Source organism: Monopterus albus, unplaced genomic scaffold, assembly GCF_001952655.1.
Source record: "Monopterus albus unplaced genomic scaffold, M_albus_1.0 scaffold46.1, whole genome shotgun sequence".
Classification (NCBI taxonomy): Eukaryota; Metazoa; Chordata; class Actinopteri; order Synbranchiformes; family Synbranchidae; genus Monopterus; species Monopterus albus.
The window spans coordinates 1,419,379-1,446,775 of NW_018127926.1; the positions used below are offsets into that span (position 1 = coordinate 1,419,379).

A 27,397-nucleotide genomic window follows, 5' to 3' on the forward strand; every position below is an offset into this window, starting at 1 on the left:
ATGAGGGGAACTTCCTGAGGTCATGTGGTTGGAGGAGGCAGAGTTCAGAGGTTCTTTATGTGACTTACCAGCATGGACTACCCTTTAATCAAAGAGTAGAGAGAAAGGACAAAGTTAAACCAAGTTCCCTGGGCACCACAAATCAAATAGACTTTACAGAACAGCCATGTAAGGGCAGACGAGTCAGACACGCAACAGGTTTGCAATAAAACAAATTGCTCCGTCGGGGGAAAGAAAAAAGGTGGAAGGGTTAAAATGGAGTGAGGGAATGTCACAGTCAGACCTGGGCAAAATGGTTGTTGAACAGTTTTCAAATTTGTGGTTAAAATCATGAAGGGCACTTGAACATCACTTATCAGCCTTATCATCCTAACAGAGCACTTCGCTCTCAGAGTGCAGGTTTACTTGTGGTTCCTAGAGTCCACAGAAGCAGAATGGGAGGCAGAGCCTTTAGCTATCAAGCTCCTCTCCTATGGAACCAACTCCCAGTCTCAGTTCGGGAGGCGGACACCCTCTCTACCTTTAAGATTAGACTTAAGACGTTCCTTTTTGATAAAGCTTATAGTTAGGGCTGAGCCTTCCCTTAGTTATGCTGCTATAGGCCTAGGCTGCTGGGGGCCCCATGATGCTCTGAGTTTCTTTCCCCTCCCCTCCTGCTCTCCTCTCTCTCCCTATGCTTCTATATGCCCCCATTACACATTACTAACTTTGTTTCTCCTCTCTCCCGTAGTGTGTCCTCTCTCTCTCTCCCTGTAACTTTCTGCAGGTTGCCCTGGAGCTCTATATCTCTGACGAGCAGTCACCGGCCACATCGACCTGATCAGTGTTTGATTGTTGTGTCTTGTTGCTTTTCTTCTTTTGTCTCTCCTCTATCCACTCACCCCAACCGGTCGAGGCAGAAGGCCGCCCACCAAGAGCCGGGGTCTGTCGGAGGTTTCTTCCGTTAAAGGGAGTTTTTCCTCCCCACTGTCGCCAAGTGCTTGCTCAAGGGGGATTTGTTGGGTTTTCCCTATGTAATAATATTGATAACAGTAAGGTCTAGACCTTACTTTGTAAAGTGTCCTGAGATGACTTTTCTTGTGATTTGGCGCTATACAAATAACATTTGATTTGTTGTTACCACATATGGGTCTGTCCCAAGTTCCTAGCAAATAAATCAAGTGCTCTTCAAGTAATTTAATCATATAAAACTCTCAACATTATCTTTAGCCCAGGTCTGGTGGAACTTCTTGCAGACATGACACTCGTTTCTGCTGTTGTGGGATGGTCAGTGGAGCAATAGGAAGGAACCTACCAGGCCGTCTGGACCAGTGTCTGGTTCTTCTCACATTCCAGGACTTGAAGGTACAAGACGATAATCTGGAAGCACAAAATAGCTGCGTATTAAAAAGACAAACAGTTATGAGTCTGGCAAGGTTCAAATCAGAGCTACTTTACACTACACATCAGTGAAATGCTTGATTGTGGCTTAAACTCACCTTGTGTGGATGCTTGACATGCACACAGAAGCCCAGCTCCTTCAGGACCCGCCGTTCCGCTTTGATGACTTGGTTTTTGGTATTTATGTAGTTCTGATCAAGTATCAGTGGACTTGGAGTCCTAGTTTATAAAGGAATCAAAATGGAATGTTTCTCCCTTCTCGAAATAAAAAATAAAAAAGAAAAAAGAAAAGTGCCCTTGTGATTACCTTGCACTCTTAGCTTTTTCCCTTCCAACCAACTCAAAGCAACAGGTTTTTTACTGTTTGCATGCCTGACAGTTTGCTGGGGCTTGTGGACTCCTGTGGTTCCAGTGAAAGCTTATGAGATCCGCAGACAACCCTCAACCACCGTGACACAGCTTGAACAGAAATATCATATCACCACCTCAACGCGCAAATACACTCTGCAATCTTCAAACGTGAAACTACTATAATGAGCCATCTCAAACCACTCACCTATTCTAACGTATTGTACACAACTACACAGTGACCACTCAATATTTGTCTTTTATAACAGTACAGCAGAATGTCCAGCCTCAAAGGAAGAAAACACTAATAATCTGTCAAATGTCTACATTACACCTTCACTGTAAACAATACTGTACTAGGCCACATAACTTAAATGCTATTTGAGCTAACAAAACAGCTCTAAAAATTGGTTATAGCAATCAAAAAAGCCTATCTTCCTAAAATTAGATGCAAATCTCTTCACAGGCTGCATCAGATTACTATATTATGTACTATTTATTAGGTACACCAGAAAAATAGAAAAATTGACCCCCCCCAAACACCTGATTGACAGTGTTTCACCTTTTCAGAACTAACAATGAAATAAAAAGCTGTCTCAAAAAACTGAAAATTAAATGTGAACACCATCATGCTACAGATGAAAACCTCCCCAATCAATTATGTTCACTGCTAAATATGACCCTTTACAGTCCGCATCTAAAGAAAACAGACTTGCTACAAGCACATCACAATTACTGTACACTTTAATTTAGTGTATACAATGCCAAACTACTGAAGCTATAGTGCATGCAATGATCCAGAAATACATAGCCTACTTGTACTACAAGTATTCAATTATTCTAACTTCAACGGATGAGGTGATATTTCTATAAAAGCCATGGGTAACAATTGGTGAATAGAGTTTTGCTCTTGAAGCACAAACAAAATGCATGGTGGAGAGCAGTCAGAGAAGAAAACTACATTACCCAATGGTACGCAGCTTGACGGACAGATACCCAAAGCTTAAGACTGAACCACAGGAGTCCTCAAGGTGCCCCGGGGGCCAAGGACCTTCGGCCAACCTGTCATCCCCGATCCCAGTGCCCCGCAGTGGCTCAGACCACGGGTGTCTCCCACAGGAGGGGGTGGGGTGGGCCTGGGGGAGGAGAGAGACCCCCTGGCATCATGGTTGTCATGCCGACTGCTTCATCTTACGTACCATTCCACATCACCCAGGCTTTGGTAAATGTAGCTGGTCGCTGTTAGTTGGTTGCAAGGGAAAAAAGAGGCCAAGTTAATGCCAAGGTCTGTAGTACTCACATGAACAGATTTCTCTGAAGACAAAGGCACGCACAAATAAAGCAAACGTGCCTTGTCTTACAATACTTAAAATGCACTCCAATTTTAAATTGAGTTCGTTGAGACATCAATTTCAGTGTAATGTCAAACTCTGATGCCATATGTAGACAATTACACTTTTCAAACTACCAGTGAAGCGGAAACTGAAAAGTTTTAAAATGGTTTAGAGTACATGAATAAACATAAGAGCACTTTCACAGTAAAAGCAGATCATCATCAAACATTGGGTAATAATTAAAAACAAAAACAAACATACAAACAGATGCAATGCAAATGTTCAGAGACTGGATTCATTGCTGATGCTTACCTTTTGCCTCTGAGCTGTCTCAGATAGTGGAAAACATTGATGACATCTCGTATTCGACGCGGTGCCTCTTCAATCTTGGATGCCAAGTTGATACAAGCCATAGCAACAATCTGTTATGATAAAACAAAAAGTTGGAAGGAAGAGATGAATACCTTTGGGTGCAGGTGGGAGACAAAACAAACAGGGAGAACACCAATTTAACAACAAATTTAGCAAAATATTTTCCTATATTCTGCCTTTGTATACCATAGTATCTGTTATTGTAATATCCCTAAGTAAACAGGCCATTGTGGGACAAACTGTAAATCTTCACATGGAACAGTTTTTGTTAATTTACACATCATTGTGTGCATCGTTATTATTAGTACAACGCATTTAGAAATATACACATCGTGTCAAATACCCCAATACCCCACACATTTTGGCCTAAAGAAGTGAGTTGATCCAACATGGACAGATTAAGACTATGTAGTGACAGTTATAACATTAGATTATTATAGATAACTTAGAAATGCAATATTACTGATGTTTGTCAAATATGTCTGGCCACACTGACAAACCAACTGCCTTATTAAAATTTAAAAAATAAAGACCCTTTGAAAAGTAGGAGTTTGACTTTTTCCTTTGTTTCATACTGATCTTCAGTTCCTCTGTAGCTCTTAAGAAACTCTGGTACGACGTATCGACAATATGGCTGTCAGTAACGTAACCACAACGTTATGCTATGCTAACACTGCTAAGAGGACCGGCGGCCTGACAATGACCCATAAACTTCAGTGGACTTACCTCAAAACTATGCTTGACGAACGATTTGGAGTAGAAAAAACGATGAAAAAGAACCTGTCCCGTTGCCATTGCAACCTGTCGAGGAAAAATACAAAACATGACGTTTTTAATCCGTCTTATACGAACTTTACATAACCTTGCACAATGAACCACCGCCATTTTAGTTCCACCACGCCAACGTCAGAGCTAACATTAGCAAATTGCTAATGGGTAGGCCGAGACGTGTTGACGGCTACAAAAAAGAAGACATTCAGCTCGCTGTGAATTAATACACATACCAGCACATATACTGCTAAATACCTTATCAATTCAATAAAGTTTACCTGTGGTAACCGAAGAAGAATGCCCGCCGACTGAATTAGTTCACATCCTAGGATACGAAGGTCGGTCTCCGTGTTCAGGTCGAGGCCATCAAGCATCGAAGGCGTCGGAGAGAGCTTTTCCTCCGGTATAAGCGAGTTGTCGATAGTAAGGTACACTTCTGAGTAAACTTTGTCACCAATAAGAATGCCATCGTTATTTGGGGATGCAGCGGAAGATATAGAGAGGGGACCTGCGGCCATCTTCACCTTAAAATCAACAGTTACCAATCTCAACCGAAAGCCGCCGGCCCAAGGAAACAGACAAACTACGTGACGTCACCATCCTGCTGCGACCGAAACTTTGTGCACATCCGCGGTGATAAAATAGTCTTGCAATATTATTGAAAAAAAAAAACTATATGAATTTTGTAACCAATGTCCAGACTGGACTGTAATGCAGCATGTATTATTCTTCCAGTGTATATCAACTGGTCATTCATTTTTCCTTTAAAAAGTCCCTTTTTAAGCGTTATTGTCTGTGTAACAGTAGTTCGGACACCTAAACAAAGTTTATTATTTATAATCCAAGTACGTAGTTAATACAGAAGTAGATGTACCTGAAAAATCATGTTCCGTTTTTTCCTTTATATAAAACTGTGAATTACCTCATGAGTCCTTCAAGGACTCCATGAAAGCTTTGCTTTCGATCTTACTAAGAATAACAAATTAAACGTAAAAGGGTTGTCGTTCAAGACAATCTTATTATCAAAATAAAAAAATTAAAAAAGTTCACATGGCTTCTCATCCTACAGACATAGAGAAAACGTCAGAAAATATGTACTGGGCATGTATGACCATATGCGTCTATCAATCCATGTAGTCATCCAGTAGTAGCTGTTATTATAAGGAAGCTCAATTTTATCATTATAGCAATATCCCATTTGTTTTGCAATATTCTCGCCTATTTTGCTCCTACGTTATGTCACATGATGGCAACCCAATCATTTCATTGCATTTCTTTTTATTGTAGACTTTCTGACGATTTCCGCAATCACCCAAAGGCAGCAGAAAGGAGGCGACTCACAGTTTCTGTGACGTATTTTACAGGAAAGTCCGGACTTCTCACCTCAGCCCCAGGAACATATCCCTCCGCCAGTTTAAAAAAATGACAAAAAAAAAAAAAAATCATGGCAGCAATTTAGCTGTCTTTATTGAGCAAGCCACGTTTGTATTTCTAATTTTCACAGAATGTGCTGGAAGTGAAGTGATATCTACTTTGTAATGTCCTATTTAACAGTTTAAATATACAGCAACCCATGTAGGAAAAGCAAGGGTTAAGAACAATTATGATCTTAATTTTTAGACAAAGGCCCTGATTGTGTCAAATAAGTTGCAGTTCCATAAGAACAGATAATAGCTACAGGGAATAATGTGTTCAGTCACTGTTTAACTCACAGGATTTTATTTCCTAAAGCCTTGCATTAACTTAAAATGGACAGCAGAGAGAACTAGAGACCTTCCAATTGAGGTTTTTGAAAAATTGGGTGCCTTCAAGAGAAGCCGTGGGCTTACTACATTTAAAGAGAGTTTGTTATGTGAGGAGTCGTACTGGTCTTGTACCAAATCTCCACAATGACTTGATGCTGCAGTAAAGGTGACTGCAACACTTTAGTGCCAACAAGTGAATTATGGGCCTGCAGTGCTGTAGTCTGCCTGTGTGTTTCGGTGAATGCACATTCACGCTGGTTTGTTGTCCTTCTTGGAGCCCTACAACAAGGGTTTCACTGCAAGTTGTGGTATTTGGTAATTTGATGAACAGCAAATTTATTAGCGCATTTAAACCACTAAAGATAAATATTTGTGGTGGATCTTGCAAAATTATGACCCAGCCTTGAGGTCCTTTACCAGGTCAAGATCACATTTTAAGATCTAAATTGTCACAAAAACCTTGTCACAGCTTGCAAGTCCACCAGAGAGTGATTCTGCCCTCTATATATTTCACATTGTTTGTGTCTAATGATGCTATGTAAGCCCCCCCCCCCCAAAAAAGATTCCAGTACAAAAAATTTAAATGAATTCAAATTTATGTAACAAAACATTCTCTATGCTACTAGTCAGATTGTGACCCCTCAGATTTATCTTATGACTCACCCAACTGGTTTACATTATGCACACATGGTGTGTATTCCTAAATAAAATTGTTTTTAATCAAATTACCACAAACTAAATTATACAGCCAACCTCAGGCCAGGTAGTTTTCCAGCAACAGGAGCTCTATTTTTTCCAGGTCTGTAGACAAATATAGCAAAGTTACCACATCTTCCCCTCAGTGTACACAAGGACATAGAGCCTACACAGCTACACAGAGGGAGGAAATGGGGGCAGGTCAGCAGGAGCCCAAGAGCAAAGTATTACCCTGGGTCCGATTTACAGTTTAATCCTGTCACAGCTGGTGATTTCCTAGGGTTATATGTATTTGCATGTGTCTCTCTGTGTATGGCTGAAGCTATTGTGAGCATTAGCTGTAAACATGCAAACATAGCATGAGGTTCTACTTCCCCAACATGTTTGAGGATCCATGTGGCATGTGAGAGACACAAATTTAGCTACCTCAGTTTTAACAACACTTCACGAGGTGGTAGGCTGAGGTCACATTGTCCGTCATCAATCAACACCTATGACGAGCACCTCTGACCCCTGACACTTACGCAATTACCACAACAAGAATATGGAGCATTCTTTCTCCAGTTGCCTGGGTGACAGTAATTATAGTGGGAGGGCTCACAATGGCAGAATTCCGGAACAACCATAACGACGCAGGAGAGGGGCGTTCAGGGACACCCTCGGATGAACAAGGCCTCAGTTGTACACACACGATACGCCCTGGAGCATGTGTGTGTGTTTGTGAGCAACTTGCACAGATTCCCAACAGACACATGTGCATGCCTGCCCTGCTATGATAATTACTGTGAGGAGCTCATGCTCCCAATGTGTGTGCATGGCATGCGCGTGTGTACACATTAATGTTTGTGTGTGTGTGGGTGTTTGTTAGAGCGATTTAATCTGAATGTTTATGAATGATCAAAACTTCATTCTGTGTGCCTCTTACATACATAGCTAGCAAAATGTAGAAAGATTTTCAAGGATTTGTATCCATTCAGGCTAGATCTCTCTCACACACGTGCCCCAAGGCTCACATGCACAAACCAGGAAGGACACCAGTCAAGGGCTACAAATCAAGGGCATGAGCACAGGAAAACATGCCAGTAGAAGAGCAGAAGGGAGTAAGAGAGAGATGAATGGATCAGGGATAAAGTGAAGTCACAGATAGCTGAGGAGGAGAGGATGAGAGGGAACTATGTTTTAGCAACAGGGTCAGAGGGGGTTGAATACTAAAAGAAGCCAAAGAGATTAAAGGAATATTGACGCAGAGACAGATTTGTGTGTGCTAGAGATAGAGAGAAGGCTGTTTGTGTTATAAGGCAGACAAAGTGTGTGCAGTCAGAGCAGAGTGAGTGTGTCAAAGCAAGGGAGAGTGCATGTAGCGGGACAGCAGAGAAGCATTGTGTTATTGCCTCTGAGTGGCAGACTGGAGAGAGAGGGTTATCTCTTCAAATACACAGCAGACATGCATGTGAGTGACTGTGTAGGAAGTATAACAGAGTTAAAAGGAAAGGCCAAAGGTCAGAGGGCAGAGGTGCATCTGCGAGAAAACTGTGAGCAGTTGTCAAAAGGGCAGCACATGTGTGAAACAGACCCTTTTCATAGCAGACATTTTCACTTGTCAAAGCACAATACCAGAGCCCTGGAACCAGCTCACTTCAGTGAAATACAGCCATCACCCCACGGAGCAGAGACAGATCTACTGTATGTCATCCTTTTTTTGTTTTCTCTTTTAATGCCATTTTAAAGCTTTTATACCCTCCAAATCAGCACAACCGCTAAATTATAAAATGTAAGAAACCATCCATCCATCCATTACTTATCTTGAAGAGGATTGGGGGGGGGGCTGGAGCCAATCCCAGCTGACATTGGGTGAGAGGCGGGGTCCACCCCGGACAGGTCACCAGTCTATCACAGGGCTGACATTTAGAGACGGACAACCACACACACACACACCCACACTCACTAGAAATCATATAATATACAGTAATATTTTAGAAAAACACACACATACACAACACATATAGAAATTCCGTTTTAATATCAAACAGACAATGTTTTGAACTTCCTCATTTTGTTCCATCTTTAAAAAGCGTGTGAACAGTAACACAGAGAGACACTGGATGTGCCTTGCACATGACAGTAGCCACCCGAGGCTGCTCTAGTTAAGTGTAAGTTAGTTTGTTAAACTTTATTTAAACAAGAAATATCATTAAGAATCAAGATCTCTTTTAGGCAAGACCAGAGAAGAAATTACATACATACATAAATACATACACAAGATCATAACCAGACAGCTCGTTCTCTCAAACAACAATCGCACATGTACACACAGTAATATATAACTCGACAACTCAGATAATAAGACCGTATACATGAAGACCCGGCTATGATTATATTTTCTAGATGACAGTGATGAACATCCAACTTCTTTTTTTAATATAACTCACAGTGACATATACAGTTTTCCCCTTGACATCTCCTACACAAAGCTAAACCCAAGCTGAAACCCACAGTTAGCTTGCATTTGTCCAGTATTGTAAACACGTTCTGATTGGCTTGTTTTGCTGTTAGGCCTGTGGTTTTCCTGCTTTGACAAGTCAAAATGACCACTGGGTGTCTGTAGCATGTCTAACAGCATCAAGTACTAAAGGTTAGCATCAAAACATCACTCACGGTGCTGTTGTCTAAACTGAGGATGAGTTGTCAAGCTCAGTTTTTAAGACAACATGCATGAAAAGTGTTCAGATTAAAAAGTCTACAGTTCCATGACAACTGAGCAAACTCCATCTTCTGATGAAGACCATGTGAAACAGTCAAAAGGTCTGGAACAAGCAAGGAGAGGGGGCCTTGATTGTTTTGTCAGCTGTAGTCTCCAGGTCAAGGTCACTTTTTTTTTTTTTACTTATTTTGTTAAATAAATCCAGGGTTTCATAGAAAAACCCGGGTACACAAAGTCTGCTGTCTGTAGAGTGACACTTACAGCATGTAGTGTCTTCTGCTCTCACACACATGAACACACACCCACACTACACTGTGATGATGATGACCATAGAATCAACATCCTTTGGTGACATATGTGATTATAAAAATGAGCAATGGTGGCGTTTCGACAGAAACAATCACTCCCCGGAGACAAACGCACATACACAAGTAAACACACACAAGGCTATATACAACCACACACTCTAGCACAGGAAGGCAACAAGAAGTCAGCTGCAAAGCATAAATGTGTTACATCTGCCATAAATCACATCAAGGAAATATGTGTTGTTGTTTTTATGTATTAAAGGGGAAGTTAAGAATAAACTCGCTCAAAATTCAATAAAATAACCACAGCTTATGGGCTTTTGCAGTGATAACTAAGAATTATTAGAACATCTCATTTAAAAACCTTAAGCAACCAAAGTTAGCAAATGAATCAAAAACCTGCAGGTAAACATTTCCTCATTTACCCATCTGACATAAAAAGAGGAGGTAGAAAATTAGGATTTAAAGGCACAGAATGTTCATTGCTGTTTGCAGAACATCCTCTCTGCATGGACCAAGGTTTTTAACAGATAAACAACATGTGTGTGTTTTGGCAAACAGAGGAAACGTTGGCAGGATAAAATCATTATCATCCCACCTTTTCTGTGTGAATGCCATGCACGTGTGTTGTGCAAGGACACAGGAAACTCAAACTAAAAGCTTTCCATGTGTGCCAGTAATCAGGGAAATTAGTTCCACGCCACACACGCACACACACACACACACACACACACACACACACACACACACACACACACATATACACACACACTTATTTCATGCATTTCTCCCATCATGCCAAATCATCCCAAGTATAGAGGAAGAGAGGGAGAGGGAGCGTGGGGGTGGAAAGACCTTGCACAGAGTGAATGATGTCAATAACACACACTGCCGGAGGCTAGACGGCTGGATAACTGTTGTGTGTGTGTGTGTGTGTGTGTGTGTGTGTGTCGGGGGGCGCGTGCCCTACAGTGCCTTCTGTGTTTGCCTGCCTTTTGTTTGTGCCCATGGTTGGCAAGGGACACACTGTCATGCTCCCTCAGCCCTGCCCTTGTGACAGGCTGAGAGTGTGTGTGCGTGTGTATTACGTGCATGCATGGGTGTTTGTCTGTGAATCCTGTGTGTGCCAGTGAGACTACTTGAGTGTGGCTGTGAGAAAACAAGTGCAAGTTGCTGGCAAGTGTCTGTAGTGGGAGTGTAATGGTGTACAAACAAGACTCAGCAATTGTGTCTTGTGTATCAAGTGTGAGTTTTATATTAGAGGGAACCAAGAAAATACCATAAAATAAAATACTAATAAAATCCTTTGATTAATATTCAAGTACTTTTTCAAAACAACATAAACCTATGTGTGTAATTAGGCTTTATTTAGGTGATTTCCTCCCCATCATTAAAATGACCTTACGTTTGACGTCGTTCACTGAGCTGCTCATGTTCAGTCTGGGCAGCATCCCCTCTTGCTTTTTTACTCCACCTGACATCCCGCTGCATGTCCAGGAATCTAAACTTCCCTCTGCTCCGCCTCCATCTGCGCCCCGGTCTCCATCTTTGTCTGTACAGGCAGAGAAGGTTCGAAGTGTGTTTGGGGAGACTGAAGAGCGAGACAGAGCTACCCGGGCTGGACTGCGGCAGTAGGAATGCTTGTCCCCCGGCAGTGTGTGTCTCTCCGTAGAGCATGGAGGAGACTGGGAGGAGCCTTGATGAGACGCCATGGATCGCGGCCCGATGAGCTCGTCTTGAGCTTTACACAGAGCTGCAGTCAGCTCCTCCCTCTCCTCACACTCCCTTCTTACTGTTTCCTGGAGTAACGCCACCTGGAGGGACAGAGAGTAGAAATATAAACATTATTTTATCATATTGTCTTCCTTGAAACAACATTCCTTTTCTTTCAAAACAACAAAAACAATAACATGATCAATTTCATTTTTACCAGTTTATAGAGATTGCTCAACATGTTAACACTTTGCGGTTGTATGCCTCCGCTGACCAGTCAAATTCATAAGAAAGGCAGAGACACGAGGTCAATGACCTTGACCTTTGACCATCAAAATTTACTCAGTTCATGGCTGAGTCCGAGTGGACGTTTCTATAAAATTTGGGCAAATTTCCTTAAGGCGTTCCTGAGATATCGCATTCACAAAAGTGGGACGGACATGAGATGACTGTGACTTTGACCTTTGACCGCCAAAATCTAATGAGTTCTTCCTTGAGTCCAAGTGGACATTTGTGCCATATTTGAAGAAATTCCCTCAAGGTGTTCCTGACATATTGCTTTCACAAAAACGGGCTGGAAGGACATTTTGTTTTTTGTAACAAACAAAACAACAAATTTATGTCTAACATGTTGAATGTATTAGTTCCTCATAAAACATGACACTTAAGACAGTCACAGCAATCCAGGATTAATAGCATGTGGCACACACAAGTTAAAATCACAGACTAAAGAACAAATGATCAACACACATGAAGCTGAGGAGTCAAACAGAGAAACACAAACTGTGCGAAATGAGAAATGCACAAAACAGACGATGGGTGGACAGTTATGGGATGTCAATATGTGATACATTATATTGTTTAATTCTACAGAGGAATAAAACCATTCTCACTGAATCAGGTCTGCTCTTGTTATGAGTCAGCCAGGCAGGATAGAAAGAACCAGGAAAGCTACTCAGCTCATGTCCTGACCCAGAGACTGAAAATAAAAAGCTGCTCTCACATAGTTTTCTCATTTTCTTTCACTTTTCCTATAAATACATAAATACTGCTCACTGGCTCGTTTAATTACAAACATCTCGTTCAAATGGTTTACATCACTACCACCATCTGCTGTTTGATAACAGACGTGCGATGTGTGCAACCCTGAATGGTTGGACAAGCTTAAAAAATACTAGAATTTAACAGATAGTTCACATTTGGCACACGTCCATAAAAACGAAACAAAATGCAGCAATGGGATCATATGCAGAATGTACAGGAGTGTCCACAATAGCTATGCTAAATCGAAAAGGCCATTTGGAAAATGCAAAAAAAAAAAAAAAAGCAAATTACCTCTCTTTAAGATTTAATTAAGGGTTGATTATCCTGAGGAACACAATAATGCATTATTTACGTATTTTCCATTTTTAGTTTTCCTTGAATTTTGGTAAATATTTCTGCTTAGATAACAAGCCAGTGATCTAGTGGAATTCAGTTTTCACCAATTTGAAGATAAAACAAATTGAGCCTCCAACTCCCCACATCCCTCGGTTATCATTAATACGACCCTCTTGTGTTCTTCATCACGAATAAACTACTGCGCGTGTAAAATATCACATGGTCTCTTGATTTAGTCAGTATAAACTGCTAAAAGAAGAAATGGTGTTTTTTGACTCAAATGATTGAGCACAGAATGGGACATGATAATATGTGAGCTTTTCATATTCTCACAAGCCACGCTATACATCCAACATGAATGCAACAGCTTCTCCAGTAATTTGGATCCCATTTGCTGGCATGCAGAATGATCGCAGGTTAAAGGATGATCCAAAACATATGTAGTATTAATGGCAGTTCTGTGTGTTCTTGAAGGAGACATATGTACAGTATTTCCCTATTGCCTGGTGCTAAAGCACAGTATGCACTGTATGAGATAAAAGAGCAGCGTCAACTTGAGAGTGAGTTGATCTGAGTGGCACTGTGCCTCCTGTGTCTACGTGTCAGTTAGTGAACATGTAGCGCTATCTGTGGGGTTCTCTGTGTGTGTGTGTGTGTGTGTGTGGGTCAACATCTGGTCCTCACTGTTCAGTGAGGGAAATCCCCAGATGGTGGAGGACATGTAATAAATATGTGTAGACTCTTGTTTTCTATACTCGCTATTTGTGTATGTTTTTTAAACGCCATATATCCATGTTCCATGTGCAGTGTGTCATGCCTTATGCTGTTGTATGCAGTTACTGTGAGAGTATGTGTGACAGTTTGCACACAGGTGTTTGGCAACTTCCTGTCTGGAAAGATTTGTGTTAGATCCAGCCATGTGTTAGAGCCTGCGTGTGTGTGTGATGTTGAGCAAGCCAGTCTTGGGGCAGGATTCCAGGGCTGTTAGATGGAAGTCACATGCAGACCAACAGAGCCCCTGCTTTTAATTTAACACTGTAAAACACATTCCACAGGTGACAAATCAATGGAGAAACCAACATGAAGTGTCTTACACCCCATTTAGACTTCATATTAAAATGCATCTCAGTGATCTGAGCACAAGTGGACAGCCAAGACACAGCACAGTTCACGCCTGTCTTATACTGTACACAAGGCAGAGCAGGGTGTCCAGAAGACCACTTCCTCAGGTTTTGCTGCTGCTGTGACACTTTCATCTTAAATATCAAAAGGCCACAGGCACAATTATTGTGTCGGTCTGTTACCAGACAAGTGTCAGTAGTCTCCCTATTAATAAAACAAGAAGACCAGCAACAGATTTGTTCATGGATGTGAAATCTTTCACACTACATTAATGGATTTGAATTGGATGTTTCTCTCCATTTTTTCTTTTGTTGAGCATTGGCACACACCAACACAGACACCATGACCTGCACTGTTAACGTATATTCCCCTAACGTCCTTGTCGGAGATGCATCAGGACACATTAGTGTTTACACTACTAATGTCAAATGTGTCCCCAACAACCTCAGCAAGTGGTTTCAGTGATCAGATCATAATTTGTCTTGGTGGTCGTTAATGCTTGTATTTAGTGCTGTCTGCTTGTGATCCGATTGTCCAGGACACATTTTAAAACCAAGCCTAAATGGGCTCTTAGCAAGGTGTACCATGTGCTGCCAGTGCGCCTTGGCATTGATTCTACAATCTCTGAACTCTACTGGAGGGATGAACACCACTGTCCAAATGATATTCCCTCATTTGTTGTTTTGATGATGGTGGGGGAGAGCGCTGCCTTACACGCAGGTCCAAAATCTCCCATAGGTGTTCAACTGGGTTGAGATATGGTGACCGTGAAGGTCATAGTGATTCACATCACTTTCATACTCATCAAACCATTCAGTGATGCCCCATGCCCTGTGGACAGTGGCACTGTCCTTTCATAACTCAGCACATAAGAAATTGTTATAATCTTGAATACTGGCATTTAGACAGATTATCACATCCAAATGCAGATAAAACATACAACTTTTAGTTGCGTATGTTGTGTATTCTGTGTGTTGTGCGACCCCAGTTATGTTAATGAGAGGTTAAAATATGTTGTGTATTCTGTGTTGTGCAACCCCAGTTATGTTAATGAGAGGTTAAAGGTTAAAGGCATCTTTCTCCCCAGACACAGTGACCTTTTCCTCTTGTCCAGGTCCATCTTGAACAAAGCCAGAGAGAAAGGAGGGGGAGGGGATTGAGACAAGAAGAGACAGGGAGGGGGGGAGACAGTGAGAGAGACAGATGGAGAGAGAGAGAAGAATTTGGGTGGGACAGAAAGAAAAAATCAAGGCAGTGAGGGAAGAGGGAGATTCAGACAGCTTTATTAATTTCCAGCTTCATGTCTGTGCTGTATCTTCCATAGAATGACATGCGTAAACAAAATGATATATTTACTATTCCTGGAGGCAATTATTTGGAAATCCACAATTCTGCTGTTTTTTTAAATCATAAGCAGCAATGTACACATTAAACATAAACTTAATAAACTTAAAAACAATAAAGCCACTGGTAGGGCTGGACATGAAGCACATTCCCACACAATGTTGTGTTCATTAATATTGTAATGGGAATAATCATGTATTTAAGTACAAACAATTTCTCTTCTGTGTTATTTGAAATCTACCTTTTGTTGTTCAGTTTTAAAATGACTCCCTTATCCCATGCGACTGATTATTATTTTGTTGTCTTGAAATTTGACTGGGTTAAAGGTCACTTAAATGCTCCACCACTTAGTGATGAAAATCCCTCGACATTGCATCAGTATCTTGGCAACAAAGTGATATCACAAGGTCATGATCAAAACCTGATTATCTCTAACCGACACACACACACACACATATACCCACAGATCAATAAAACTTATATAAAGAAAAGCATGATAGAAGCCTGGGTTTGAATTAGATAAGTGAGACAGACATGAAGAAGCAAAAGGCAAGGAACACAGCCAGAAAGAAAGAAAGAAAGAACAAAGGCAATCTAAAGGGATTATTCTGACTGATGTGCTCTAAAACTGCAAACCCAGCACAGTAAAAGAAAAAAAGTCGCCTTTAAATTAGATGAGAAAGAACAGAAAGACAGAAAGAAAGCAGGGGGATGTTATGCAGAAGGTCCATGAATGACACAAAGGAGCATGTCATCTGTGAAATTGGCATCAGGGCACCTTGAACTGGCGGAACCTCTCTGGACAGACACTTGGAGAGGGAGGAGTTTAAAGAGAGAAGATGGACACAAAGGGAAGGCTGTTAGAAGGCTGTCAGACTGCAGTACTACAAAGGGGAGCTGATGAGAGAGGGAGGAGGTAGAGAGGAGTGATGAGAAGAGGACAGGAGGCAATAACTTGACTCAGTGCAGCTGATGCCTTTTCTGTGATACTGACTGACTTGTGCATTAAAGAATCATCTATAATCTTTTTTAAGATTTCATATGAAATTGAACCATTTTCCCTAACAGGAAAAAACAGAAAGAACTGTCACACAAAGCAAATCTTGCTGCATTGGTGTTGTGTTTAACTTTTAAGCAGGATCAGGGCTTGATTTTAAGGATGTCCCTTCGTCCTGGGGCTGATGAAAATAGGATCAGGGACGATGTGAGAATTTGGGATGAGAGCTGAATTACACCTGGGATGAACTGGGCATATTTTAATTGACTGGCTTTGTTATAAATCAAGCAATAAGGATATTTGTTTGTATCAGATTGTGTATGACTCTGTGTGTGTGATTGTGGTCAGATAGTGGAGATGTGTCATGACTGCAGCCACAGAGTCCATCAAGACAGGTGCCCCATGTGCTAACACACACACATGCAAAGACAGAAACATACATAGTCACACACAATGTCTATCAAAGTCACTTTAGGATGCTCCCCCTTCCTGTCCCGTCTTTGTTGCTCTTCCTAAATTTGCTCCATCATTGTCTTTTATTCACACACACAGATGCAACTCTCGCACTGCTTCCTTCCTTCAGCCTCTTTATATGTATGTCCCATCCTGCTTCCCCTATACACTGCCTGCCTCTTTCCACTTTCTTGTTTCACTATTTCATTCAGCTCCATTTGGATGGTGTTGGCATAGAAATCCATCACCACACACTCTGCTGCCAAAGCACATATGAACTCTGTCTTCTTCTCCCTCTCCCTCTCACTCACTTCCTTTTGCTGCGACCACACACACACACACACATTCACTAAATTTGATTCAGCTCCATTTGAATAGCGCTGGCAAAGAGACACACCCGTACAACAGTGAAGACTTTTTCTGTCTTTCTTTTTCCTATGAGAACAATTGAACACCGCACAATGAAGAAGTACTATATTAGTAACACACATGAACAGACAATGACACACACCTCTTCTTGTAATTCTGCATTCCTCTCAGTCATCAGCTGTAGTTCAGCTTTAGCTTGGCTCAGCTGTAGTGCCTCCTGCTGCTCTTGGAGCATCTCCTCCTTTCTCCTCCTCCTCTCCTCTTCCCTGTTCCTCCTCTCCTGCTGCAGCTCCTCCTGCAGCCCTTTCAATTCCTGCTCTCTTTCCTCCAGCTGGAGAAGAAGATACAAGGGAAACAATTATTTACACAGTTTAATTTGAGCAGGAGGGCTCTAAGTTGTTCTTTGTGAGTCTGTTCATCATTAATTCATAAATTTCTTTCATCACACTGTCACATGCAACATCTCAGATATCACAAGAAATGACACTCATGCAAATGTGTTGTGAAGATTACAGAGAGCTCAAGATAACATAAATGTTACCGGGTTTCAACAAGTTCTATGTCATGTGTTGGGGCAATGAATTTTTTGTCAGCTCGTCTCGATTTTGTGCAGGACGTGGTTGTAAGGTGAATCTGCAGTGGCGGACAAAGCGAGCTGAAATTCTGTTCTGCTACATAGGGAAACTGTCATATTAGAAATCTTAAGTCTGTTGAAACATCCTGGTGTTTTTGTTATTACTAAAACTAAATGACTACACTGTGGGCGGATATAAATTTTAGGGTGTGGGCAACAGTTGGAATCCTGTACACCTGCATTTGCATAAGGCTGTATTTGTTTCCTGTTGTCTCACCCTGACTGTCTGGGTGTAAAGTCTGACACAGCGCTCTCTTGCTCTCACTCCTTCTTCCTTCATTATCCACTCACCACACGTAGAGACTAACTGCAGTGACATTACATGCTGAATGTGTACGTGAGTATGTAAGTAGTCTGCAGAGTGTGTGTACACAAGGGTGGTTCCGATGATGCAGAAGGAATGTGAAGGAATTAATCACACACATACATCATAAGCAAACAAAACAAACACAAATACAGATTGATCAGACAAGCGTTACAACACTGCACGCAGACACAAAGTGGGAACTTCTGGTTGTAAGCTCCCAAAAGAGTCAGAAAGAAATGAGACAAATCAGAAAGATAGGCACACAGGGAAGCGAAGCAGCCACGGGAAGATAGAAAAAGGAGAGAGATGAGAAGCACATGTTCTGTCCAGTTCTCTGCAACTTCAAATACATCTATCTGATTCTCCTTTTTTAAAGGAGATGGGATAGGAAAGCGGGACAGCAGTGAACAGAGGAAATACAAAAAGAAGCTTGATAAGGTTGATGCTGAATATCACATACAGTATTTCACTGCCATGTTTTGTAATGTGATGTGTTCACTGGTCATTTTCAACTTAACATTTACACACCTTCTGCTGAAGCCGAGTGCTGCCACGCTGGTATTGTAAAAGAAGCAGCTGGTTCTTCTCTCTGTCAATCATCAGCTCCAGCTCCACCTCACGGCGACACTCCACCATCTGCTCCCTCAGGTGCAGTGCATTCTGGGTTCTCTGCTCTTCCAGGGCGGCAGCCAACTACAGAATTAAAGATTGTATATATACAGTACAGTATAAATAGTATAATGCATTAATAAAACTTCAAGTAGAAGCTCAATCTAGCCAGCAGCCTAAGGCCTATCTCTAATTCAGTCTTTAAATAGACTGTTGAGTGCAGATTTCTTCCTGAGATAAACAGGAAAGAGGAAGGTCAAGCTTTGTGTAACAAGAAGTGCTGAGACAGACATAAGGAGACAGTGGTGTTTCAAATGTGAGTACAAAATGTTCAAAGAATCTGAACATGGGCCTAACAAGAGCCTTTTAAAGGTTTCGTAGCTGCCAGTGAATGTTTCTGGCATTGTTTCATCACTGCTTCTGTAAACATATTTAATCTCAGAAGAAATGCTGTCCTGCCCACAGTCTCTAACCTCTACAAGGCACTTTTGACAAATGTGTTTCTGTTCCATGCCGTGTTACTGGCATGCCATTGGTGGTGTGAGCTCCAAATAGAAACAATGCTTTCACCTTTGTCATATTTTTTTTTGGTGAAGTGGTTTTGGTTAAGTGAATCTCTGTCACACGGTGTGACACTGACAACACTTTGACTGGCCTTGTTATCATACAACTGAATTGCTGGGACATAAAACACCTGCTTTGGTTCTTATAGGAGTGGGGTTGAAGTTGCGTGTGACATATTTTTAGTCAAGCTTTAGTCAAGGCCACCTTGTTTTCTTTCCAGCAGCACTAATGGTCAGACAAACTGAACATCCGTGCCATGGGTTGGGATCATTGTAGCTGTGAATGTTTGTGTGTTTATCTCTGAATGTGCATTTATGCGTGCAAGAGTGAAAAAAATCAAAACAGTGGATGTGGGTGTCTGAGAAAAAAAACTACAGACTGGCGTGTGAAGACGGAGCCTGTGTGTGCGTGTGTATTATGCTTGTGGTCTGAGACAGTGTATGAGACTAAGATTGCGTGTGATGAATCAAATACGAAAAGACCACTTCCCCTTCGCTACGTGTGAACAGCATGGATGGTTGGTGTGTGTACATCCGTTTGTGTGTGGAAGTGTGCGAATGTGTGTTATGTACACAGCTGTTATTTGTATTTAAAAAGTGCACCAGACTAACCGCTTCCTTTCTAAAGGTATAAGCCCATTTTAGTTCAGGAAGCCTGGATGGACCAATAACCTGTATGGTCATGGTACCGTGTGCATGGAAATTGTCATAATGTCTACATTAGCAAGTTTATACAGTGTGTGCAGTATGTTTTAGTGTGTCCCATGGCATGTACTGCAGGCGACGTTTTTATATCCATTATGTTTGACACTTTTTGAGTGAGCAAATAGAATAGAATAAGCCAAACATACAATAATAAAGCAATGTAAACCTACAGTTTCTCTTTGATCACTGTAACCAAACTTGCTTGCGGACACTGTGGGTTTCTGTTATGTCGTTTATGAGGTTAAATGTGTTTTTGCAGCAGAACTGGGTCAGTGGCTAAGATCAATTACATGTCACGTAAAAGACAGTGCCCAAATAGAACTGAAGTTGAAAGACTTTTAACCCTCATTTTAAAAGAAGAGAAGACATTAATAAAAAAAAGAAGTAAGTTACTAAAGGTACAACAATGGAAAATGCTTGTAGTCACAGCAGTCTTATTCCTTTCATTCAACATTACAGTATGCATAAAAAAAACAATCAACCATCAATGTATTTTAATATGATCTCTTCTCGCTCTAGTTCACGATATGAAAATCTCCTTTTTGCTTCCATGGGGTGGCTGTGGCTCACGAGGTAGGGCAAGTCATCTTCTGACCAGCAAGTTGGTGGTTTGACTCCCGGTCTCCCCGCATGCCTAAGTGTCCCTGAGCATAGCACTGAACCCTGAATTGCTCCCGGTGGCTTGACTAGCGCCGTTGTGTGGCAGCCTTGTCGTCATCGGTGTGTGAATGTGTGTGTGAATGGTGTATGATTTCCCTGTAAAGCGCTTTGGCCAGTGCAAAACACTGTAAAAAATGCACTATATGAATACAGTCCATTTACCATGTGTTACCATTTTTATGCTAAGAGTGTCATGACTGTTACAGAGACTCGGTTAATCTGTGGTTCCGGTTTTAACGGTTAAAGATTCTTTTCTATTTTGCTCAGTTCTATTCTTTTATTCAACTGATTCTGTTTGATAATATGTCTGTGGAAGTTCTCTGTCATCCAGGTCATGGTATAGTTTTACCACTTTGGAAATTCTGTTTGATTCAGAAACAATGCCATTCTTATACTATTATTAATTTTTTTTAAAGTTACAAATATGACAGAAACAAAAGAGGAGACAACAGTTAACAATTAATGCTGCTTTCTTGGTTTCTTCATTTATTTATTTATTTTGGGCAAAATGTCCTCTTTGTTATGACATTCAGCTAAACCTCAGTGGCTTGCCGCCAGACAGGCAGACAGTGCAAGAGACAGTACTACACTGTTTGACTAATAAAAGACAGATTTCCTGTGTGTGTGTGTGTGTGTGTGTGTGTGTGTGTGTGTATGAGAGAGAGTGTTTGTATATTTAGTTTATCTGGTGTCAAACAGACCGGTGGTCTTGGAGCCTCATAATCTAATCCACATTGTGTGTGTCAGGATCCTCCCCACTAAACTCCTCTGAACTGTGACTGTAGTTTGGATGCTGTCCTACATGTAAACTGAGACTATAAGCTTATGAGTAATATTTTGATTTGTTTGAGTTCATGATACATTCGTAATTAAAACAATACACTGGCAAATGTTATAGTTAGTTATAAGCGTGCTTCTTTGCACCAAATTCCCTCCATCCCAGTCTGATGACAAGAGTCTGGGCTAGTATTTATGTCATTATACTTTGAATATACTCATACAATGTTGGACTAAATTAAAATTAGCAGGCAAATGAAATATGATAGATAGCTGCTAACTGGCTAATGATGCTATGTGGTTCCAGCTTTACAAAAGAAGCTAATGTACCATTTGGAATGGACCGGACTATATGTAGAGAATGCAGAATACCTGAAAATAACATTTCAAGATTAGCCAGATCCCAACCCTACAAAATGGTTTAGAGTATCCCTACTGATTTTGTTTGTTATTATTGTTATTGCTGAGGTTACTGTCAAATCAGTAGTAATAGGGTTTACCAATATGTGCAATATAGGCAAAGAATTACCTTTGAGGCCATTTGCTGTCTGGAGTCTTCTTCCACCTTGCTCAAGGCTCTGCCATGGGACTCTATCAGCATCTCCCTGTAAACAGGCATATGAACACTAAAGGCATAAAAGCATTCATTCATTCAAATGTTTTGTAATAAAAAAATCATGCATAATTCAAACCTGAACCCTAAAGCCTAGTGTTAACCCTCAAACGGCCCTTTGAAGGGGTGTAAGCAAGTGTGGACCAGCCAAAGTGTGCTCACTTCCACGCTATAAAATTCAAACCAGTCCTCACACAGCTGGCCATTCAAGCACACACAGACACGGCAGTGCATGAACTAGTTTTAACAGTGCAGCACTTTATGCATTTGAATAGATAAGCAAGCCAGCATCACATCTATACCTGTCACAATCCAAAAAGCTCTGATAATATTTTCACACACTTCTTTTCTGATGCTCTTGGCAAGTCGGGTTGCATGAAGACTATTTAACAAAAAAACTCACAACAGTCACCTGGGGAAGAGAGATGGGGATGAGGTAGAAGAAAGAAAGAAAGAAATCTGTGGTAGATTTTATAGATTTGTTGATCTTCTGTTCAAATATATGACATTTCAGCAGCTGCTCTAGTTGATAAGATGTGAATCAGCATAAACCTAAGTCCAGCCTGAGACAAGGTGAGCAGCTACCATTGTTTAAACAGTGAGATACAGTGAGATCTGACAGAAAACAGTTCCTTGTAGGTTCTCTTATAGGATCTAAGCAGCAACGTGGATACTGCTAAAAGTACTCATCGACACCCACCCCCCCCAAAAAAGACATAAATTGGTAAACTGCAAACTACAATATTCAAAAACCGGGGCCTTGCATATTGCGTCTTGTCTTTTGTGTGTAAGTAGGTTCATTTTTGGATGAGTGCGAAGTAACATGTACAGTATGTCTCTGTGAGCTGGTGTGTACAAGTGTGCACACTTGACTCTGCTGATAGTGGGGTGGATGATCTAGAATATAATAAAGAGCAGCAGTTACATTCCATCTCTTCACAGTCGGGGCAGACACAATATTATTCACTCCACTGGCTCTGGCTAATCACATCAGCCTACTCAACATACACACACGTACATTTGTACAGCTTTCTTTATGAGGACATTCATTGACACAGTTCATTCCTTAGATCCTTACCCTACCATTAACCCTCACAACTAAATTTATAACCCCAACCCTTAAACTAATCTAAATCTAATCCTACCCTTAGCCCTAAAACTAAGTCCTAACCCACAAACACCTACACAGGACTATCATAATGTACATTTCTGTCTAGTTTTGTGTTCACGACGCTGACTCTCTAGGGGCTTTACAGTTAAGTCTGAGCTGGTGAAAAACCCCTAAAAGTGAGGATTTAACAGTTTTATAAAGCGGAAGCCTTTTTAACATGTAACAAACTGCTGAGGCATACAGTGTTTGTGGATGTGTGTGTCAGTGTGCGAGTATGTTTGAGTGTTGTGTGTGTTTGTCCCACTGTCAGATAGTGTATAATTCTGGTTCTGTAATTATCAGAATAGTAGACCCCTGCAAAAGTATTGTACCAGAGGTTTTAAAACCAACACTGAACTTGTGTGTGCGACCCCCCCTTCCCCTCCCCAGGGAGTGAGGGCGTGCAAATTCAGCGCTCAGGAGGAGGTCTGGGGGGATTACAGGGAGGAACGATGGGGGAAATCTAAGGGGTACTCTCTCGTTCGCTCACACGCCAGGCTGCTTTTAAGGACAGGCATGTGTGTTGTGTTGTGTGTGTGTGTGTGTACTGCAACCTCATCAAAAGGCCCATTCCTTTTTTCCACTTTATGCTGATACAATCTTTGTGTGCACATGCAGACAAAGCAGGCTGAATCCACTCCAAATGATGTCCAATTTTTTTCCAGTGAAGCTCAAGGACGACGTTAAAGTGGTATGAATCAACAATGTAGAACAACAGTTAACAGGAATCTCCACTGACATCATCTCATACATCCTCTATGCTGTTTTTAGGGACCTAACTCTGCAAAATGGAAAGAAAATTTGAGAGAACAAAAATAGAAGAGAGAAGAAATCTGCAAGTCAACAGTAAACATAGCTGATTCAAGTATTTTATAGATGTGTTGCTGACATTTATCTTTTAAATTATTTTCTTAGCCTATCTGAGTGAAGCTTAAAGCATTAAACCACTTCTCTGTATGAGGGGATATGTAGAATATAGAGTTGGAGATCGTAATTTCTGTCCCAAAAACATTCCTCTGTGGCTCAAAACCACTTGAAACAAGTCCTCTCACATTGAACAGATGGATGAGGAACCGCACAGATGCTCCTCACCTCTCTTGACTTTTAAATCTTTCACTCCTTCCACTTTAAGGCACTTTTTTCTTACCTCTCTCTCTCCTCTTATCCTTTATCACTCTGTTTTAAACTTTGTCAGTTATACTGAATCAAAAGCAAGCTGTCATGTTTTGCGTGTGTGAGTGTGAGCGCAGATCGTGTGCGACCCAGGCTGTGTGCATGCAAGAGCCAGACAGTGTGTGAAGTAACCACTGTAACTACAGTCACGATCTCCATCCCTCCTCCCTGTAACTGTTCCTGCCTCCCACCCTCTCTCCAAGTCTCCTTCTTCTTCCTTCCTTGCCTCCCTGTGACTTTTCATGCTTCGCTCTACTCTCCCCCTGCCTCCCTCTGCTCCCTCTTTCATCCCTTTACATCTGTCTTTCCATTCCACAATCCCACTGCCCATCAGTCCTACCCTGGCCTGGGGAAACTACTGTCTGCTGGTTACTAAGCTTTTCATTGTCACGTCTCAGCTGGTTTCCATCAACATGTGCAGTGTTTCACATTAGGAGAGCCGCAGGACTTAGTCAACCAATAGACAACGGCAGAAATGATCCTTGTTACTCTAGCTGGGAGACCTTTCTACGTAGCAGTAATTGGCCTTAATTTAGGTTAGTTTTGACTAAGGTATCATACAGCTGCTTCATCAAAATAATACAGATCACCACACACGTAGCTTCCAAAATGTAGTTATCATACAAATGCCTTTCATCTTACAATAATCAGTTCTGAAAGACTATAGATTTTACTAATTACTGTCTGTTTATAGTGCTGAATAAATTATTATATTAGTTGTTGTTTTACTTGCTCACTGTATTTTGCTATGGTCATTTTTAATCTAAAATAATTTATGATGTTTATTGTTATACTTTATTGTACTATATTTACTATGCTGGTTGACAGTTTAGTGTGAATCTGGATTATCATCTAACATCAGCATAAAACCTGAATTAATTCATTAATTTTACTCATTCTAAACAAGCTAATTTAAAAGATAAGGCTAGTCATTTTCTATATTAACAGTATTTTCAACACTCCCCATACAGAGACAATGAATTGCCTCATTACGGTAATGTCTCAGTGTGTCAGTCCTGGATCACCTTACAAATTTGTGCCATAGACTTCCACTGTTGCTCAAAAATGATTAAAAACATCAGTGAAACACACATCTGCACTAGATGATATATGTGCTCATTAGCAAACCCCAGACCTGAGTGTGAGGAGGTAGTGGAATGTGTAAACAATGCAGAGAGCTTGTGCAGTTGACTGACTTCTGCTACTTTCAGGAAATTATGGCCACCCGGAGCCTTTGGGTCAGCATAGTTGGGTCTGGGATTTAAAAAAAAGAGAACATGTCTCCCAGTGCAGTGATGTGTTTCACTAATGTGTTTTTAACAATTTGTGAACAACACATGAGACCTACTGCAGAGAGGAACAAGCTGATCCAGGACTGACAGCTGACAGACATTAACTATGAGTAGAGGCAATACATTGTTGGTTTTAGTCTCTCTATGGAGATTACTGAAAATACTATTAATATAGAAAATGACCAGCCTTATCCTTTAAAAAGATGCACAGTGTCAGAAAACAGGCATAAACATTACATGGGCATGAAGGGGGAATAAAGATATATTTTCTCTTCCCACATTCTCCTACTGGAGATAAACTATTTTAAAGGCCATATTAACCTGCAGACATCTTACATCAGTATATCTGTTGTATCAAATATTTTTAACTCTATGAAACTGTTTACCACAGTTACAATGGTATTGCGTAAACAGGTCCTTAAGGGCAGAAAAATGATGCATGCTTTTGTTAAAGTATGCAACTGATGGGTTGGCACAGGGCAACGTGCCCTCCAACAACTGAACTCAGTTTCCACATTAATGCCACAGGAAAAAACAGGTTTGGGTGTCTCTCTTTGTGTCCCACCAAGCCATTGAAATTTATTTAAATAATGAGAGCAGATGGATAAATGAAATATTTCCCCCTGGAGAACACACATATACTGTGCACATGCATACAGGAAAGACATCTGCCCCGGGTTATAAACATGTTTGAGATCCTGAAAAAAGAAAACAAAACACTCTTAAGTAAGATGCTGGAAGGAGTATTTCCTATGTGAGGTCAACTCCATGACAAAGGTTACAGTGCTGTGTCATGAGCTCATATGATATACTATATACACAAATATATAAATGTGTCCTCTATTTGACTCTCCTGCACTATAGTACAAATTTTTTTCGGTGCAGGGTTCTCAGTGTATTGGAAATACAGCTGCTCAATAAATAACTACTCCAGTCAATATAGCTAACCATAAGGCATATAGCTAACCAGAAAACATGAACATCATAGAAAATGCTTATGTCCTTCTCTCTTTTTTACTTAACAGTTTCCCAATTTTAATAATGTTATTTGAAAGTCTCTTTCGAATGTCACAAATGACTCACTGGCATATTTTACACTTGTAAAAGAAAAAACAAAACAACGGCTTTAAGAATGTAAATTATAAAGATACTGTAATGTATCTCAGTCTGTGTGTGTCAAGAGTCTTTGTTGGGTTGTTTGCTAATTACGGCAGGTCTGCTAGAGGTCTGAGGGAGGCATTCCGTTAATTGCACTGGTTAAGGGTGTGTGTTTTGTGTGCTCTCCTGGTAATGCTTTCTTGGACGATAAACTCTGCTGCAGAGGAAATTGGTGAATTGTCCTGTCAGCGTGACTGCAGTGTCCTGTGTCCCAGGGTCATAAGCTGGTCACTTGGCTTGACAGGCATAATCTGGAGTTAATTACATAGTTCCATCATCTCTGTCTTGCATCTCTGAAGCCATAAACATTGTAAGTGTGTCACCAGTGGAGACTCTTGGTCCGAGAATGTGAACCCAACATGCAGTCCTGGTGAAGAGTCCACTGGATGATGTGTGAGAGAGGATTGCAGTTTTATTGTCTGGTGTCAGAGGTCAAGGGAAAAAGTGTTTTTCTTGTAACATTCTGGCTGTTTGATGTGAGGTAAGACTGCTCTTCAGACAGAGACCCAGTCCAAAAAATACAGATAGGGAATACTCCATCCATACTATGTGTACTGCTAAAGAAATGGCTGGGTTGTAATTTGTATACATCAGATATATTTATGGGACAGTGGTGTAACCTATGGCCTTTAGCATGAAGTTGACCGGCCTGGAAAGTAACAGATAGGAAATCCTCCTTCTCCCCTTTCCATCAATGTCTTTCATAAGAGGGTTTTGTTTTGT

General features: G+C 41.0%; 2 protein-coding genes across 10 annotated transcripts in view; both read right to left on the reverse strand.

The window, feature by feature from the left end:
- The window catches only part of ccnl1a (cyclin L1a), a 9,590-nt gene extending 4,767 nt beyond the window's left edge, over positions 1–4,823 (reverse strand). The window contains exons 1-5 of the mRNA XM_020600360.1: positions 4,484–4,823; positions 4,161–4,235; positions 3,375–3,484; positions 1,479–1,599; positions 1,295–1,359 (exon numbers count right to left, since the gene is read on the reverse strand). Of these exons, the coding sequence (XP_020456016.1) occupies positions 1,295–1,359; positions 1,479–1,599; positions 3,375–3,484; positions 4,161–4,235; positions 4,484–4,723 (611 nt within the window). The 5' untranslated portion in view covers positions 4,724–4,823. The remainder of the gene's footprint in view (positions 1–1,294; positions 1,360–1,478; positions 1,600–3,374; positions 3,485–4,160; positions 4,236–4,483) is intronic.
- A 3,845-nt stretch (positions 4,824–8,668) lies between these two features.
- Positions 8,669–27,397, reverse strand: part of lekr1 (Leucine-, glutamate- and lysine-rich protein 1) — a 92,313-nt gene continuing 73,584 nt past the window's right edge. For all 9 annotated transcript variants that reach the window (XM_020600375.1, XM_020600376.1, XM_020600374.1 and 6 more), the window contains 4 exons: positions 21,818–21,893; positions 18,503–18,667; positions 17,176–17,364; positions 8,669–11,469 (listed from right to left, as the gene is read on the reverse strand). In XM_020600375.1, the coding sequence (XP_020456031.1) occupies positions 11,020–11,469; positions 17,176–17,364; positions 18,503–18,667; positions 21,818–21,893 (880 nt within the window). In that variant the 3' untranslated portion in view covers positions 8,669–11,019. The remainder of the gene's footprint in view (positions 11,470–17,175; positions 17,365–18,502; positions 18,668–21,817; positions 21,894–27,397) is intronic.